Source organism: Nelumbo lutea, chromosome 1 (genome assembly GCF_056320005.1).
Source record: "Nelumbo lutea isolate HS-2025 chromosome 1, American lotus-T2T, whole genome shotgun sequence".
Classification (NCBI taxonomy): domain Eukaryota; kingdom Viridiplantae; phylum Streptophyta; class Magnoliopsida; order Proteales; family Nelumbonaceae; genus Nelumbo; species Nelumbo lutea.
The window spans coordinates 60133731-60150009 of NC_142684.1; the positions used below are offsets into that span (position 1 = coordinate 60133731).

The 16279-nt window shown below is 32.3% G+C and overlaps 2 protein-coding genes across 2 annotated transcripts; both read left to right on the top strand.

Moving 5' to 3' along the window:
* Nucleotides 1-8172: 8172 nt before the first annotated feature.
* LOC148874781 (uncharacterized) lies at nucleotides 8173-8947 on the top strand. The gene has a single exon (XM_088964396.1). It carries the CDS (start codon nucleotides 8367-8369, stop codon nucleotides 8640-8642), a length of 276 nt encoding a protein of 91 aa, XP_088820522.1. The 5' UTR covers nucleotides 8173-8366; the 3' UTR covers nucleotides 8643-8947.
* A 5574-nt stretch (nucleotides 8948-14521) lies between these two features.
* On the top strand, nucleotides 14522-15398 carry LOC148874782 (uncharacterized). The gene has a single exon (XM_088963701.1). It carries the CDS (start codon nucleotides 15023-15025, stop codon nucleotides 15305-15307), a length of 285 nt encoding a protein of 94 aa, XP_088819827.1. The 5' UTR covers nucleotides 14522-15022; the 3' UTR covers nucleotides 15308-15398.
* Nucleotides 15399-16279: the final 881 nt, after the last annotated feature.

Here is a 16279-nt window from a genome sequence, read left to right on the forward strand (position 1 = left end):
TGGTTCAATAATAAAATGTAGTAAGAAACCACTTACCTAACATATATATATATATATATATATATATATATATATATATAAGAAACTCGATAACTGGAAAGGAAGACATATTTTTTCTACTACTTTATATGAAAATAACTAGAAATGTTTATAAACTTTGGTGAATATATTTTTAAAAATATATTTTTTCCATTAAAAATATATTTTTTCCATTAAAAATATATTTTTAAAATGTAGCTCATGCATTACACAAGTCACCGCTAGTAAACATTTGTAATATCTCCCCTACCCTTTAACTCCTCTTTTTCCTTTTAAATCTCTCTTAATCCCTTTTCCTTTTGGCTATGTCTAATAAAGTGGAGGTGTAAATTTTATGGATTTGGGTGAACTACTTCTTCTTCTAGAAAAGTCTAAGAAGCCATTGCTCATTTCCATGGCTTATTAGATTTTTCTCTCGTTTTGATTATTTTAATTTAGATTTATTTCACAGGTTGTTTTGGTTCAATCATAAAATGCAAAAAGAAAACACTTAATATGAACCTTTGCTTAGGGTGTCAATGGACTGGTTTTGGATTGGACCCCATCCAAATTAACCAAAATCAATTTGAATGAATTGGATGGACTTAATGATACAAAGTATTTATTGGATTGGATTGGACCTGGTCCATCCATAAAGAATTTATATTGGATTGGGTTGGATTGAGCCAATATATGGTCCATTGATAGAAGATAAGAATATGGGTGTCAATGGACCAGGTTTGGGTTAGAAATAATCTAAATTAAAACAAACTTGAACAGAGTCGACGGTTGAATTGCACTAATCCAAAATGGTCCAAATTATTCATTGGATTGGACTGGACCTGGTCCATTTGTAATGGACTTACATTGGATTGGATCGGATTGGACCAAATCCAACCCATTTGATACCCCTAACCTTTGGTCATCTTTGTTAGTTCAATTTTAAAATTGTTTTTAACTTTGTTATTTATCTCATGCTAAGTATATTTTTTGGGCATTATAGGGCTACACAATGGAGGGGGTATTCCATCCCCAAATCCTTAACCTCCGTCCCTAGTGATAGAGGGATTTGGTCCCAAGTCTCTTCCACAATTAACTGAACAACCATCAATTGGTTCTCATGCTAATTAATTGATTTATGTATTTCTCATAATACTAGTAAGTGTGCATATGCTTTGCATGTGGAAATTTTTTATGATGATGATCGTAAATGATATATTTTTAAAATTTTCTACATTTTTTAGGGAAAATTCCTTATCAATACCCTGTACTTTGGCTCGAGTGACAATTTGGCCCCCAAACTTTAAAATGCGACAGTCCAGTACCTAAACTTTCAAAATGTGACAATTTAGTATCTGAACTTTCAAAATGTGACAATCCAATACTTACCGTTAATCAGTCCATTAATCAGCCATTAACTAACATTTAAAAAGTAAAAAAATGCACTTTGAATGGCATCTAATTCTCTTTATCAAGCATCCAAACATTGACAATAAAATGAACAATCCCAAATTCTAGATTCTTCTAAACAATCACCAACTTTTTTGAATAGAAGAGGCTAAGATTTGGAACTGATCAGTTTTTTATTAATGTTTGGATTTCATAAGGAGAATTAGATGCCATTCGAAGGGCATTTTTGACTTTTCAAATGTCACTTAATGGCTGATTAATGGACTAGTTAATGGTAGGTACTGGATTGTCATATTTTGAAAGTTTGGCTACTAGATTGTCACATTTTGAAAGTTCGGGTACTAGATTGTCGCATTTTAAAGTTTGAGGACCAAATTGTCAATTGAGCCAAAGTACAAGGTATTGATCGGGAATTTTCCCTTTTTTTATTATTTCTATGCCTATAAAAATTACTCATTTGTTACACTTGTTGTTTTATACAATGAATATATGATATTCGAGATGTATCCAAATGTTTTCTACAAATCATTATGTATTTTTTATATTTTTGGTGTTTTCATATTTTAAATTTTTTATTATTTAATTATGACATTAATGGTTGACACATTTAACCCAAAAAGTTAAATTCATGACTTACCACCAAACAGGAAAATAACTCCCTTTTTGGGTTGGTTTTAAATTTGTATTTTGTTTCCATTTTGAATAAAATCAGTCATTCTTTGTCACACTTATTTTTCTTTAATATTGTTGATTAATATAAAGTATTATATATGCCCAAATGTTTCCACATAATTTATATATTTTTTGTGTTTTTATCTTATTTTAGTTTTTATTATTTAATTATGACATCATGGGATGACATATTTGACCTAAAATTTTGAATTGTTGATCTACCACCAAATAGGAAAAGAATTTCACTTTGATTAGTTTTAAATTTTTCATTTCATTTCCATCATTAAAAAAAAAATTGTTTATTATGTTTAATATTTAATTTAATTAAAATAAAATATTAGATATGTGTCCAAATATTTTTAACAAAGTTTCTATATTTTTCATATTTTTATATTTTTATTTAATTATGAGATCATAGATCAAGGTTTGACACATATGATCTGAAAGGTTAAACTATTAACCCACCACCAAGAAAACAATTTGATTTTTGGGTCAGTTTTAAATTTTATATTTTATTTCCAACATTATTAAAATTAACTATCATTTATCACATTTGTTTTTTATTAATGTAATAAAATTAACTATCATTTGAATTAATAAATTTTAGTTTAAAAATTAATTAGTTTTTCATAGAAAAATTAATTTTATAATATTACTATTTTTTAATAATTTTATTTAAAATACTAATTCTATTATAAATTAATTTTATATATAATATTAGTAATTTAATTGGATTTTCAATTAATAAAAATTATTATTATCATCATCATCATCATTATTATTATTATTATTATTAACAAATTTGAATTAATTTTTACAATTTTTGTAATTTTTTAATATGACTTAAATGGATTAAAATTATAACTTTTAAAGTTTTATTAGTACTAACATTAATAATTATGCTAACTAATTAAATATGTATCTTAAAGCATGGGGTTGTTAAAAATATTTCACTCGTGTATAACATATTGATTAATTGGCATGAAACTAATGGACCCATATATAGTATGAGTCTAAACTCAAAAGGGACCAATATCTAGGGGTACAACTTGAGCGAGTTTATCCCAAATCCAGACTGATCTAGCGACAAATTTAAATGGATTGGGCTTTGATTTTTGGTCCTTGGGTTGGTCGTGGGACTAACCCAATCTAATTTTTGGGGTTGGGCCTAGGCCTAACCCTTGGGCAACGTGAGCCCAACCTAATTTTATCCAAAATCAAGCCTAGTCAAACTATATGCATATGCACATTCACATATAGACACATGATTTGCATGCATACATACATATATTTTTAGGTTAAATTTTAGTGTGTGCTTATTGGCTAACCCAAGCTTGGCAGCCTAGGCCCGAGCCCAACCCGAGTGTATTAAATTTTAGTGTGGAATGAGCTTAGATTGGATAGATCCGACTTGGCCTTGAGCTCAGGCCTTAAGTCCAATTCTAAGGGTTGGGTCAGGGTTGAGCTTAATTATTGTTATTCTAATTACCGTGAAATTATTTTACCTAATTAAGTGAATAAATGTGAAAATTATTTTAATTACTTTGATATTTACTTAAATAATTTCGTAATTTAATTTAATTACTAATATTTTAGTTAAATAATTCATTAAATATGGTAATTTACTATTAAATTACTTTTTCATACAATTTTCTAACTAATTAAGTAACATATATTTACATAAATTATGGTAACTTTCAATTATAATTACCATAATTATTAATTATATTTATACTTAACAATTTAAGTAATTATCAATAATAATTAAATTATAATTATTGTAAAACAATTTTAAGGTAATTTATAGTAATTAAAATAAAAATATTATAATTTAAATAAGTCATTAAATATGGTAATTTGCTGTTAATATTGTATTATGGAAATTTGTCGTTAACAATTCATTTGGATCCATAGCAAGTTGAGCGGTTTAGGCCTAATTTATGCTTAACCTAGAGCCAACCCTAAGAATTGGGTCAAAGGCTTGAACCTCTGCCTAATTTTTCCAATCTAGCCTAATTGAACTGGAACTTGATGCACTTGGATCAGGCTTGGACTAGGGGCCGGGATCATATTGCTAAATCATCCAATACTATAATTTGGCATAAATGTATCCGTTTATGTGTGTGTGTATGTGTGTGTATATATATAAGCAAATATGTTTATATTTATATATAACTCAAGCTACATAACGGTTAGGTTCAATCGCAACCCAAAAAATGGAAAAGGCCAAACATTTGGGCCTATCCAACCCAAGGACCAAAAATCCAAGTCTATCTTGTCATAAATTGAAATCTAAATCAATCCAAGCTCGAGTTGGGTTCACCTAAGTACCCCTATGGACTGTTGATCACTGCTTAGGTAGAAAATAGTTGTCTTTACGAGTTAGTTTAACTTTCTATTCTTTTTCCATCATCAAGAAAAAATAACTTTTTTTACCACACTGTTTTTTTTACATGATAAATACATGTTTTTTTTATTCAAATATTTTCATTACATGTTAAAAAATTTTACCCATTTGACCTAAAAGGTTGAACCATTAATCCACCACTTCAATAGGAAAATGCATGGTTTTGTTTTGGGTGGTTCTTAAATTTTGTATTTCATTTCGATAATTAATAAATAATTTTTCATATTTATCATGCTTATTTTTTTTGGGAAAGTTCTTGATCAGTACCTTGAACTTTAGGGGTTGTGTCAAGTCAGTCCCCAAACTTTAAAACATGTCTATGAAGTACCCCAACCTTTTAGAACATGCCTAATAGGTGCCTATCATTAACAGTTTCCCAATTATCTATATAATGTGATGACATGTGCCACTTAAAATTTTTAAAATATCAAAACTACCCTTGAAAGGAGACATTGTTCATTGTCTTCTACTTTGAGAATGAAGAGTTGTGCCATTGCTACAATGGTGTTGGGAATTAATGGTGGTAGCAGGAATAGATTTGAACAAACCAATGACGGAGCCGAGAACTGACCAAGTTCCGATGACGGTTGAAACCGCCGTTGCTATGGTTTCCTGTATATTCTTTAATGGTTTTTTTTTTTTATGTAGTTGATGAACTAGCAGATAAAGAAAATTAGATGACACCTGATGGGTAGTTTTGGCATTTCCAAAATTAACTGATGGACTGTTAATACAAGGGACCTATTAGACACATTTTGAAAATTTGAAGTACTGCGTAGATGCATTTTGAAGTTCAGGGAATGACCTGCACAACCCCTAAAGTTTAGGGTACTAATAAGGAAATTTCCTATTTTTTAATATGATAAATATATAATATTAGAAATGTGCTAAAAATTCCACTTTTTTATAATTTTATAATTTTTTATTATTTAACTATGACTGGTTGACCCATTTAATCCAATAATTTAACTGCTTGCCATATGAATTGAATAATGGTTTTGTTTTCATGTAAGTTTTAAATACATAGGATTTATATTGTTGAAATTATTGGATATTAATTTAATTATTATAATTTATTAGTGAGAAATCAAAATATCTCAAATAAAGGTTATGATCATAGAGAATGAGAGTTAACACCTTAAATATAGTACTTGGAAAAATCCCTTACGAAGTCCATGTTTTGGTAAAATTTCTCAAAAAAAATAATAAATGTTATAATGATACGTAATTTATCATATTAGATTTGTTTCCTTTAATTACTATTTCCTTTCATATATTTGTAAATAGTTTTTCTCCCTTTAAATGAGAGGAAAATTTACATTTACAATGGTGTATGTGAAGTTGAGGGTTGGTTTCTTTTCGATTATTTGGTGAATTTTAATGGGAGGATGAGGAGGCATCTATCTACATAAAATGACTTCTATGGTTCAACAATGACTATTACAGTATTACAGTACTAAACGTATTAATTATGGTGTTTTGTTAAAGTACACTTTTGTCCCCAAAAAAATTCATTGATTAAGCGATAATTTATGTCCAATGAAAATTTTAGAAAACCATATTTTATTTGCACTTTTATAAGTAGTATAGATATATAAGCTATGTAAAAAGGAATAAGTTTAAAACTCAATATCTATAAAACAAATATTTTTTTACTACTTTATATGTAAAAAAGTAGAAACATATAAAAACTGTGGCAAATCATTGTTACTTCATGTTTTTTCTTAAAAATGCATTTTTAAACAGCCATCAAACGGGTCATTGCTAGTTAGATAGTTAATTATAAACATACAGTTTACATCGAAAACCTTAATTTGCTCATAAATGGGAAAATTCCGTTTTCTAACACATCCCAAATTGAATGTAAAGTTGTTTAAAGATGCAGTGCTGATGTGAATGGAAATCATCTCCTAACAAGCACCAAAAAGCTAGTAAAAGTATTTCATGCATTAAGGCCAACGTGATATATATAGGTGAAGCATGATTCGGCTTCCAACTACAAATCAAACAGACTCTATATATTTCTCAGAAAATGTTGGGGGTTCAAGTTATATATAAGAGGATCTGATAAAAAATCAATGCATGCATAGAAGGACCTGACACAATATTCATAAGAAGAAGTGATTTGTTATTAAGGCTCAGTTTTGGAGGAGTACAAATGTAATTATACAGAGTGTAAAATCTTGTATTTTGTATTGTTTTGTATGTATTTATATTGTATATATTTATATTTACACTCTTTCTAAACTGAGCCTAATTGAAGGGGCTAAAAGGAGTAGAATAGACAAAAACAACATAGTTTGAAGTAATGAAACAGGATTCATGTATCTGACCCATATATAATTGGGATAAGACTTGGATGATGATGACGATAAAAAATAAAAAATAAAATAAGTAGACCTAGACTGATGAAATTCATCTTCGAATCAGATGTTAAAAGAGGGCCTAGATTGGATCAGACCGAGATCCCCTGTACACAAAACTACTGACCAACTCTAGGTGAGGTTTTAAATTTTTTGAGACGTATAGTGGGGGCCTTGTGCCTCTTGAGTCTTGGCTCTTGCTTGCAATTTGAGTGCCTTGTCGACATCGTGCACAAGTGGAGCTAGAAAATTATGAAATGGAACTCTTTTCTCCATCCACTTGACCCATTTGATAAGATACCATTTATAATTAACAAGAAAAATGAATATAAACGACAAAACCTGGATCTAATTGTGAGATTTCGTATCAGGTAAAGTGATATAATCAATATTTAAGATACATGCACCCATTGAACGTGCATGCACTTGTATATATGTTCATCAAAACCTAAAACAAAATATAAAAGACATTCCACTCATTCATTATACAAATAGAAATAGATTCTTGATCCACTTTGTTATTAGTTTAATTACTTCTCTTGGAGTCTGTTCATGATTGTTCATGATTTGGGCGCACATTACTTTCTCTCTTTCTTCTAAACTGACTCTTAGTTTATATAATGGTAGAATGAGTATGAGCATGGGAAGGATTAATTTATCTTTCTTTATTACAATTAGTGTTATTAATATTATTGGTTTATCAAAAGAGGATGTTCCTAAATCAGAATAACTAATTGACTAAGAACCCCATGTTATTTTTTCAGATTAATGTGGGAACTATGGAAATTTTATTTTCCTGTGTATCATTTATTTAAGTAAGTGATACTTATCTCGTAGGTGAATAAATAACTTTCCTACTTAGGGGGAAAGTTTCCAACACTTGAATGGGACAAAAATGTCCATTTTAATAATGAATTATTATGATTAAAATGATCATTTCTTTTTTTACTTTAAAAAAAAAATATATATATATATAGATAAATACACTTACCTGAATAAGTGTTTCCTAAAAAATACTAATTACCCAAATAATTGCATTTAACCAAATAAGTAACTTACGGAAAAGCGGACCTATTGGATTTGCAGGGACATTGAGTAATGAATGGCTTCCATCCTAGTGAACAAAATCAGATTACAGAAGAATTTAGCTTTATCCGCAACTCTTCAGTCTTCAACCATCTCTCTCTCTGGAGCCCACCTGATCCTTTATGTCTCCATGAATCCCGATTGAAAGACCCACTACTACCAGTTGGTTATTCTTTTGCGTGTCCAAAAGATAGACCTTCCATCCAAACCAGTGGCCTCTTTCCAAACCACTGGTAAAACCGCCTCTGGTTTTTCTTAACAGCTCCAAGATTTCGTGAGGCCATGCCCTTTACCTTTGGTGCCTATATATACAACATCTGATCTCTTGCTGGAATTAATCCAAACTCAGATCAACCAGCTTTCTTATATTCTTATTCTTGTTGAAATCCAAGATAAAGAGAAAATCAAAGATGAGTTCTACAAGTAGGGCATGGATTGCTGCAGCAAGCGTTGGAGCTGTTGAAGCAATGAAAGATCAGGGCATCTGTAGGTGGAATCACGCTCTGAGATCGTTACACCACCAAGCCAAGAACAATCTGGGCTCATTCTCTCAGTCCAAGGGGATCCTCTCTTGTTCTTCTTCGGTGGTAGCCTCCAACAAGGCGATGCAAAACGAGCAGCAGATGAAGCAATCTGAAGAGTCTCTCAGAAAAGTTATGTACCTAAGCTGCTGGGGTCCCAACTGATGAGATCGAGGAAAGTTTTGTACAATTTTGGGCCAAAAATGAAGACAGAAAATTGGGAGTGAAGATTGAGAAGAATCTATTAGCTGGAAAAAAAGAGATATCACCATGAAGTGATATCATCTGTTCCCTCCCCCTCGATCGACACTGAGAACGAAACATAACTTTGTGAAAACCAAACCAATATAAGCTGTATATCAGACGAGATCAATTGTCTTACATTTTCTTATATTTTTTATGTTTTTCATGAGATACGTACGCCTGCCTCAATTTTATAATTCTTGAAATACAATCAATCTATTCTGTCATGGAGATGTTTTCTGTGTTTCAATTTGGATGGGAATGGCTGAAATGCTCTTATAATATATGTAAGCTAGAGAGGATTACGAGCACCATTATTCCCATCTAAGAAATTTTCTAGCCAAGATTAATTAAACCTGACAGAATTGTTGCATCTGGGTATTAGATTAATTAGTTGTTTAATTAGTGTAGTGATGGTCAAAACAATCTCTCTTTTAATTAGAGCCTGCACCCGAACCCATTAAATGATGGGTTCTAATCTTCATGGTTCCATGACTTCTTCTAATCTATTAGGTTGATTTGTTCATTCATAATTTTAAGTTCCATCAAGTAGGTCTGGTTCCAAGATTATCGGAATAGAAGTCTATATTGAATAAGATATTACATTTAGTAGAAATTAGGGCATGTTTATTTTGTTGCTATTAGTTTATTATCTCAATTAATTGGCAAAAATAAATAACATGAGACCGTTTGGTTACAAAATTCTTGCCATGAAAAAATTAAAAAGAGTATAAAATGAAAAAACTAAAAAGGGTATATGAAACATAAATTGAGGGAACCTACAGAATTAAAAAACAATCGTGCTCCTCATGTTGCTTATTTTCATTCTTCAAACAAGCTTTATGCCCGTGGGTTGTGATTTTCACCAGTAGTGTTCTGAAAACTTATGATTATTCGCCGTTGGTCATCCGCCCATAAAAAACTATGTTAGCGGTTCTATAAACCTATGCTGGCATAGAGCTTCTTTGAAAAATGAAATTAATGTAGTATGATTATACAATGTTTTTCTATTTTTATGACTTTCCTAGTAACTTATATTTATTGAATATACCATTAGCAAATAATCAAATTGTTAGACACTTTGTACTTCTTCATATTACTAATTTTATTTTTAACGTTACAAATTTTAAATTGCATTTCTATTTGGAAGTTCCAACCTTTTTTTCTTCATTTTCAGAACTTACTATTGAATTTAGCAAACTAATTTCCTTTAATTAGTATTAAATAGGTGCTAATTGTTTCATTAAATTTTCCTTTACATTTTCTCTATGCAACCAATAATGCAAAAGCTTTTCTAATTTTTGTCTTATGATTATTAATGTGATCCCCCACATGGTTGATTTGTATCTTATTAGTGTGGGCCTTGAATGTTTTAAACCTATTTTGTTAAATTTCATTTTTCATTTATTTTTTCATCAACCACACACACACTATATATATATAGTCTGGTTGATAAAAAAAATGAATGAAAAATGAAATTTAACAAAATAGGTTTAAAATTTATTGTCATTCTTACCATGAAAAGATTTCGTGTTTCTTTTTCGGAGAAAAAACATTTGTTTGGTAGCAACATTTTCTCATTCTACCCATTTCTATACATTTTTGTCAATTCTAAAAATTTTATTATTAAAAACAATAAAGAGAAAAAATGAAAGTTGACTCAAACTTTTTTTTTGGTGTTCAGAGTTGACTCAAAACATGGCCTAGACTTTTGCAATGGACAATGGTCCTCTGAATTTGCCATGGTGGATTTGAATAGTAGAATAATACATGTAGAGACTCCCCTTTGAGAAGAATATGTGATCAACCCATGTTCAAGTAAAATGGAGGCCTTCCTCTTGAACACAAGAGCCTCCATTTCTAGCTGGAACACAGCTCAACTTGAATAGGGTTTTGGTCGACCACCAAAAACTCAGCCTGATCAGTGATCAGTCGTTTTTTCGAGCAACAATACCAGCACGTTAATTTTGAAAAATGGAAGCTGAGGTTTGCTCCAAGAGTCATTCGATGAATTCAATCCGTTCGTTCAGGTGGTATGAAAGTACCCTCCAGCAAATTCCACTAATTTCAACGAACTGTGTGCATTTGGAAATAAAATGGTTTCTCGAAAATCGTATAGTTTTGATGCTTAAATGTTACTGCAAAAAGGATTATGGACCCTTGGACAGATATAATTTGAGCCACCAGGACACCCTATAGTAATGGTCTAGTTCTAACCATTCACTGATTTAATATTCAATTCTTTTGCAAATCAGACATATTGGGCCAGTTACAACTGCGTCTAACCATTGTAGTGCCTATTGATGATAGATCACCATTAGAGAGAGAGATAGAATTTGGCAATTTGCCACAGAAAGGTAGAGATATGATTTTTGGGGAGCATTTTTTTTTCTGGATTTTGAGAGGTGGAAAGTTGGTTAATGGGATTTTGATTCTTATTGATCAAGAATCCCATGTTCTTTTTTAATTTAGATTTATATGGGGACTGGGAATATTTTATTTTCTTAGGTATCATTTATCCGAGTAAGTGATACTCATCTACTAGGCAGGTAAGTGATACCCTTTTAATAATGAATTTTTATGGTTAAAATGGTCATTACCTTATTTATATGAGAAATAAAAGAACGCATGTAAATGCATTTGCTCTAATAAGTCTTTCCTATGAATAACTTACTAGGATAAATGCATTTGCCAAGATACATAAATAACTTACCAAAAAGCAAACGGGGCCTTAATAATAAAGAAATATTGTTCCTTTCATGACCAGCTGGTCCTACAATGAAGGGAAATATTGGTTTGAGACATTAATTTGATGTATATTTATGTATATATTGCTTTTGCTGATGAAAGAGTATGATTACAACCAGCATTATTGATATCAGACCAAAAGATGATGGGCCTAAATCAGAAAGTAAATCCCATACTTGACATTTCAGCTTTTGTTTTGGGTTTTCATGGAGGTTGAGTAATGAGTGGCTTCCATCCTAGTAAACAAAAGCGGATTACAGAACAAGCCATTAATTTGTCCCTACCATGAGTCTGGATCTCCTGCCCACGAGAACCCTGCCCACGTATGCCCATAATATACTATCCCCGTGAATTGGAAACATCTCCCCTGTATAATATTATAAAATGTTTTCCATGAGTGGCTAAGATTGATGTGTGCAGGGTTCTCGTGGGCAGGAGATCCAGACTCCCAACCAGTACCAACCTGGGCTTATCTACAAATGAGCTTTACTCTTCAACCAACACACACACTCTCTCTCCCTCTATGTCTCTGTATGGAGCCCACCTGATCCTTCATTCTCACTGTCTATGCCTTGAGTCCCGATTCAAAGACCCACTACTGCCAGTTGGTTAATTCTTTTCATGTTCAAAAATAGACGTCCTCATCCAAACCAGTGGCGTCTTTCTCAAACCACTGGTAGAACCGCCTCTGGTTTTTCTTAACAACTCCAAGACTTTGTGAGCCGATGTCCTTCACCTTTGATGCTTATATATACATCTTTTGCCGGAATTAATCCAAACCCAGATCGATCAACGAGCTTTCTTATAATCTTATTCTTGTTCAAATCCAAGATAAAGAGAAAACCAAAGATGAGTTCAACAAGCAGGGCATGGATTTCTGCAGCAAGCGTTGGAGTTGTCGAGGCAATGAAAGATCAGGGCATCTGTAGATGGAATTATGGTCTGAGATCGTTACACCAGCAAGCCAAGAACAATCTGGGGTTGTTCTCTCAGTCCAAGGGGATCCTCTCTTCTTCTTCTTCCTCGTCAATGGCCACTAACAAGGCGATGCAAAACGAGCAGCAGATGAAGCAATCTGAAGAGTCTCTCAGAAAAGTTATGTACCTAAGCTGCTTGGGTCCCAACTGATGAGAGGAAAGTTTTGTACAATTTTGGGCTAAAAATGAAGACAGAAAATTGGGAGTGAAGATTGAGAAGAATCCATTAGCTGGAAGAAAAGAGATATCACCATGAAGTGATATCATCTGTTCCCTCCCCCTCGATATTGACTGAGAACGAAATATCTGAAGACCTTTGTGAAAATCAAACTGTATATCAGATGATCATCAATTGTACGCTTGTCTCAGCTGTATATACTTTCATGAGATTAATTCTTGAAATCAATCTCTACAATCATGGAGACATTGTTCCTCTGTGTTGCAATTTGGATATATCAGAGATCGAGGATTACGACCACCATTTAATCCCATCTAAGAAACTTTCCACCCAAGATTAAACCTGACAGAATTATTGCAGTTGGGTATTTATTAGAGTAGTTGTTTAATGTAGTGGTGGTCAAACTAACCTCTCGTTTTAGAGCCTGAGACCCATTAAATGATGGTTTCTAATCTTCAAGGTTTCAGGGCTTTTTCTATTCTGATTCCTTTTTTCTTCATTTTCGATTCCTTCAGGTGGGTCTGCTTCCAAGTGGGACTGAAGAAATATTATTGGAATAAATAGAAATCCATGTTGAATAAAATGTTACATCGAGTAGAAAATTTGCTCAGGACATATACGACCGATCTACGTTGTTTTAATTCAATTTAAAATTTTAAAGAATTTCCTTACTAACAGAGTCCAAGATTCCATTCCAAAATTCAAAATTGTAGTTTTGAGTAGATCAACTATATACAAGTATGATGGCATGTAGATCAACTGCCGAGTCTTCAAATTGAGTAGGCTTGATTTGAGTTCGATTGATAACAACTTCGGGTCGAAAGCTTGAAAACATGGTTCGAACATTTGATTAATATATAAATTAATTATTTATTTATTTTTTGAATTCTAAGTTATTGAATATTTAATCAAATCGAACTTGAGGTAGAACATAGAATTCTAATCCAATTTTATTCTAGAACATCCGAACTGTTCAGTTATAACTAAGGTGGCATTCGGTAGTGAGTATGTATCGTGGTACGGTCTCGTCCACGGTAACATATGACGTTCTGTTATGTGTGGATGGTCCCCATCCACAAAATAGTGTGGAAAGGGACGGGCCACACCCCAATTTATCGTCTATAGTATTTTCTCGTAGATGGTCCACAGTATGGTGTCGAAAGTTTGTAGGAAGATTTCAATGTAACGCATTTACGTTAGATTAATCCAATTATTCTCATTTTATTTAGTCTCTTAATAATTTTTAAATTTTTAATTTTTAATATTTTATCAATAAAATGATAATTTTTAATGTTAATTCTAACACAAGTCTGACGGTTCTCCTTCTCAACTCTTTTTTCATTATTTAAATACTATTTTTTTAATATTTTATTAATAAAATAATCTTTTTTTTATTTTTTAATATTTAAAATAATATATTTTTAATTATTTAAAAAAAATGCAATTGTTGTCTACATATTGATGCCTTTCTTTTCAATTTATTTACTATATAAAATGCAAAAATTAGACATTTATGATCGATACATGGAATTAAAAAATATGATGTACACCTATAGAATGTCACCGTGGGTGTAGATTTGTTCGATCTACACAATCTATCTACAGTTCAGAACAGCTGTGGATTATGGTGTGGTGTGAATTGATCCCTGTCATAGAGTGTGGTGTGGACCAATCCACACCCACCAATTTTTCATCCACACTACAAACACCCCTATGTTGACGTGACAATACAAGTTGGCCAAGTGGTTTAAACTAGATTTGTATATACGTATCAGTTCACATGAGAATAAACACATTTTTCTTCCATTTCCTTCTGAGCTCTGTTATGTTTGTCAAATTTGAACGCAGAAGTATTTTTGTCGAACCAAGTTTGGCCCGATTACACCCTACTACTTTTCAATGCAATTAGCGCTGTCTTTACTCTGTACTATTCTTTTGGAAGATAAATTCGGTTTTCATGGGCGTGAGTGGCTCCAATTCTATTGGACACAAACAGAATTTCATGGAAACCAGGAGCTGCAGGTCGATATATACCAGTACAAAACCAGGGTCCACCACCATCTACCTGCTCGTGAGTAGTAATTATCACTCTTGAAGCTCCTGTTCAGGTTCTTCCCCTCTGGCTCAAGGATCTAAAGCTGGAGCCCATATCTCTTTCTTTATTCTGGGTTGTCTGGTTTCGTGGTGGGCCTTCTTCAGAAACAAGTAGCGTCTTTCCCAAACCACCAGCAAAATCGCCTCTGGTTTTCTTAATAATTGTTGTGGTTGTTGAACTCGCATGCTTCACTTTTTTGTATTTATATATCAAGTAGAATTGAGATCCAAACTCATATCAACAATCTTTTCCTTCTTCAATACCAAGAGAGTAGACCCAAACGAACAATTTGAAAGAATTACAGATGAGTTCTACGAGCAGAGCATGGATTGTGGCGGCCAGCGTTGGAGCAGTTGAGGCACTGAAAGACCAAGGCATCTGTAGATGGAATTACACTCTCAGGTGTCTCCACCAGCACGCCAAGAACAATATCCCATCGTTCTCTCAGGCTGCCAGGAACATCTCTTCCTCTTCTTCAGCCATGGCAATGGCGAGTAGGAAGGCCATGAGAGACCAGCAGCAGCAGATGATGCAATCTGAAGAGTCGCTGAGAAAAGTTATGTACTTGAGTTGCTGGGGTCCCAATTGATGAAGTCGTTTAATTTACTCAAAGCAATGTAGAAAATGTATATATGATCATTTTCTTACATCAATACAAGCACAGGATCCTAATCTCAGTATCTTCAAAGGTTTTCTGAATTGCCTTCTATTTATTTCATTAGAAAATTCATGAGGATGCCTAGCTCAACTTCAAAATTTTCTAAATTACTGATTAGTCTTACTTGATGATCATGGAGGCGTGTGTCATTCTGTTGCAATTTGATCGGAGAGGGACAGACTGAAATGGTCTGGAAGAAAGTCTGTACATAGAGGTAGAGTTTGGCTGGAGGAAATATTGCTAATTTCTGGTAACGCATTTGGTGTTCTCTTTTTCTCCTAAATTCCATGTTCTGGGTGTTTCTGAAAGCACCAGAAGATAGTTTCCTAGAATTGGAAAGAGTTTCTTGACAAGTCTTACAGATCACAGATGTAGCATGTACCAATGATGTATAAACACCAAATCAATGAGTGTTTTCTCTGAAGTTTAGAAGTGAAAATATTCAAATCGAACCTGTTTTCTAAGGAAAAACATCAAAATCCTTGGGTGATTTTAGAAACACTTGAAAAAGATGGTAATTCCCGGGGAAATATGTTTGGAGAGAGTTTATTTATGCTCCTTAATTTAAGGATTCATAAGATCGATCAAACGGAGCAACCTGACCCAACTTGACCCGAGGTGGTCAGTTTTCAACTATTTTCGGTAAGCTCGGTTCATGCATTATGCTAAGCTGAGAGGTCAGGTTGGTTTTAGTTTGAATGTATGTAAAATGACAAAAACTATCTTACCTGACTATAGATATATATTAATATTTTATATTTTAAATTTAAATTTTTTAATATGGAAAAGTGGAAAATTTTCCATATTTTATATTTTAAATTCATTTTTGTTAAAATCAATTTTTAATAATAGTGCTGCAATTATTAATTTTCTTGTTTTAAATTTATCCAATCAAGCCATGTT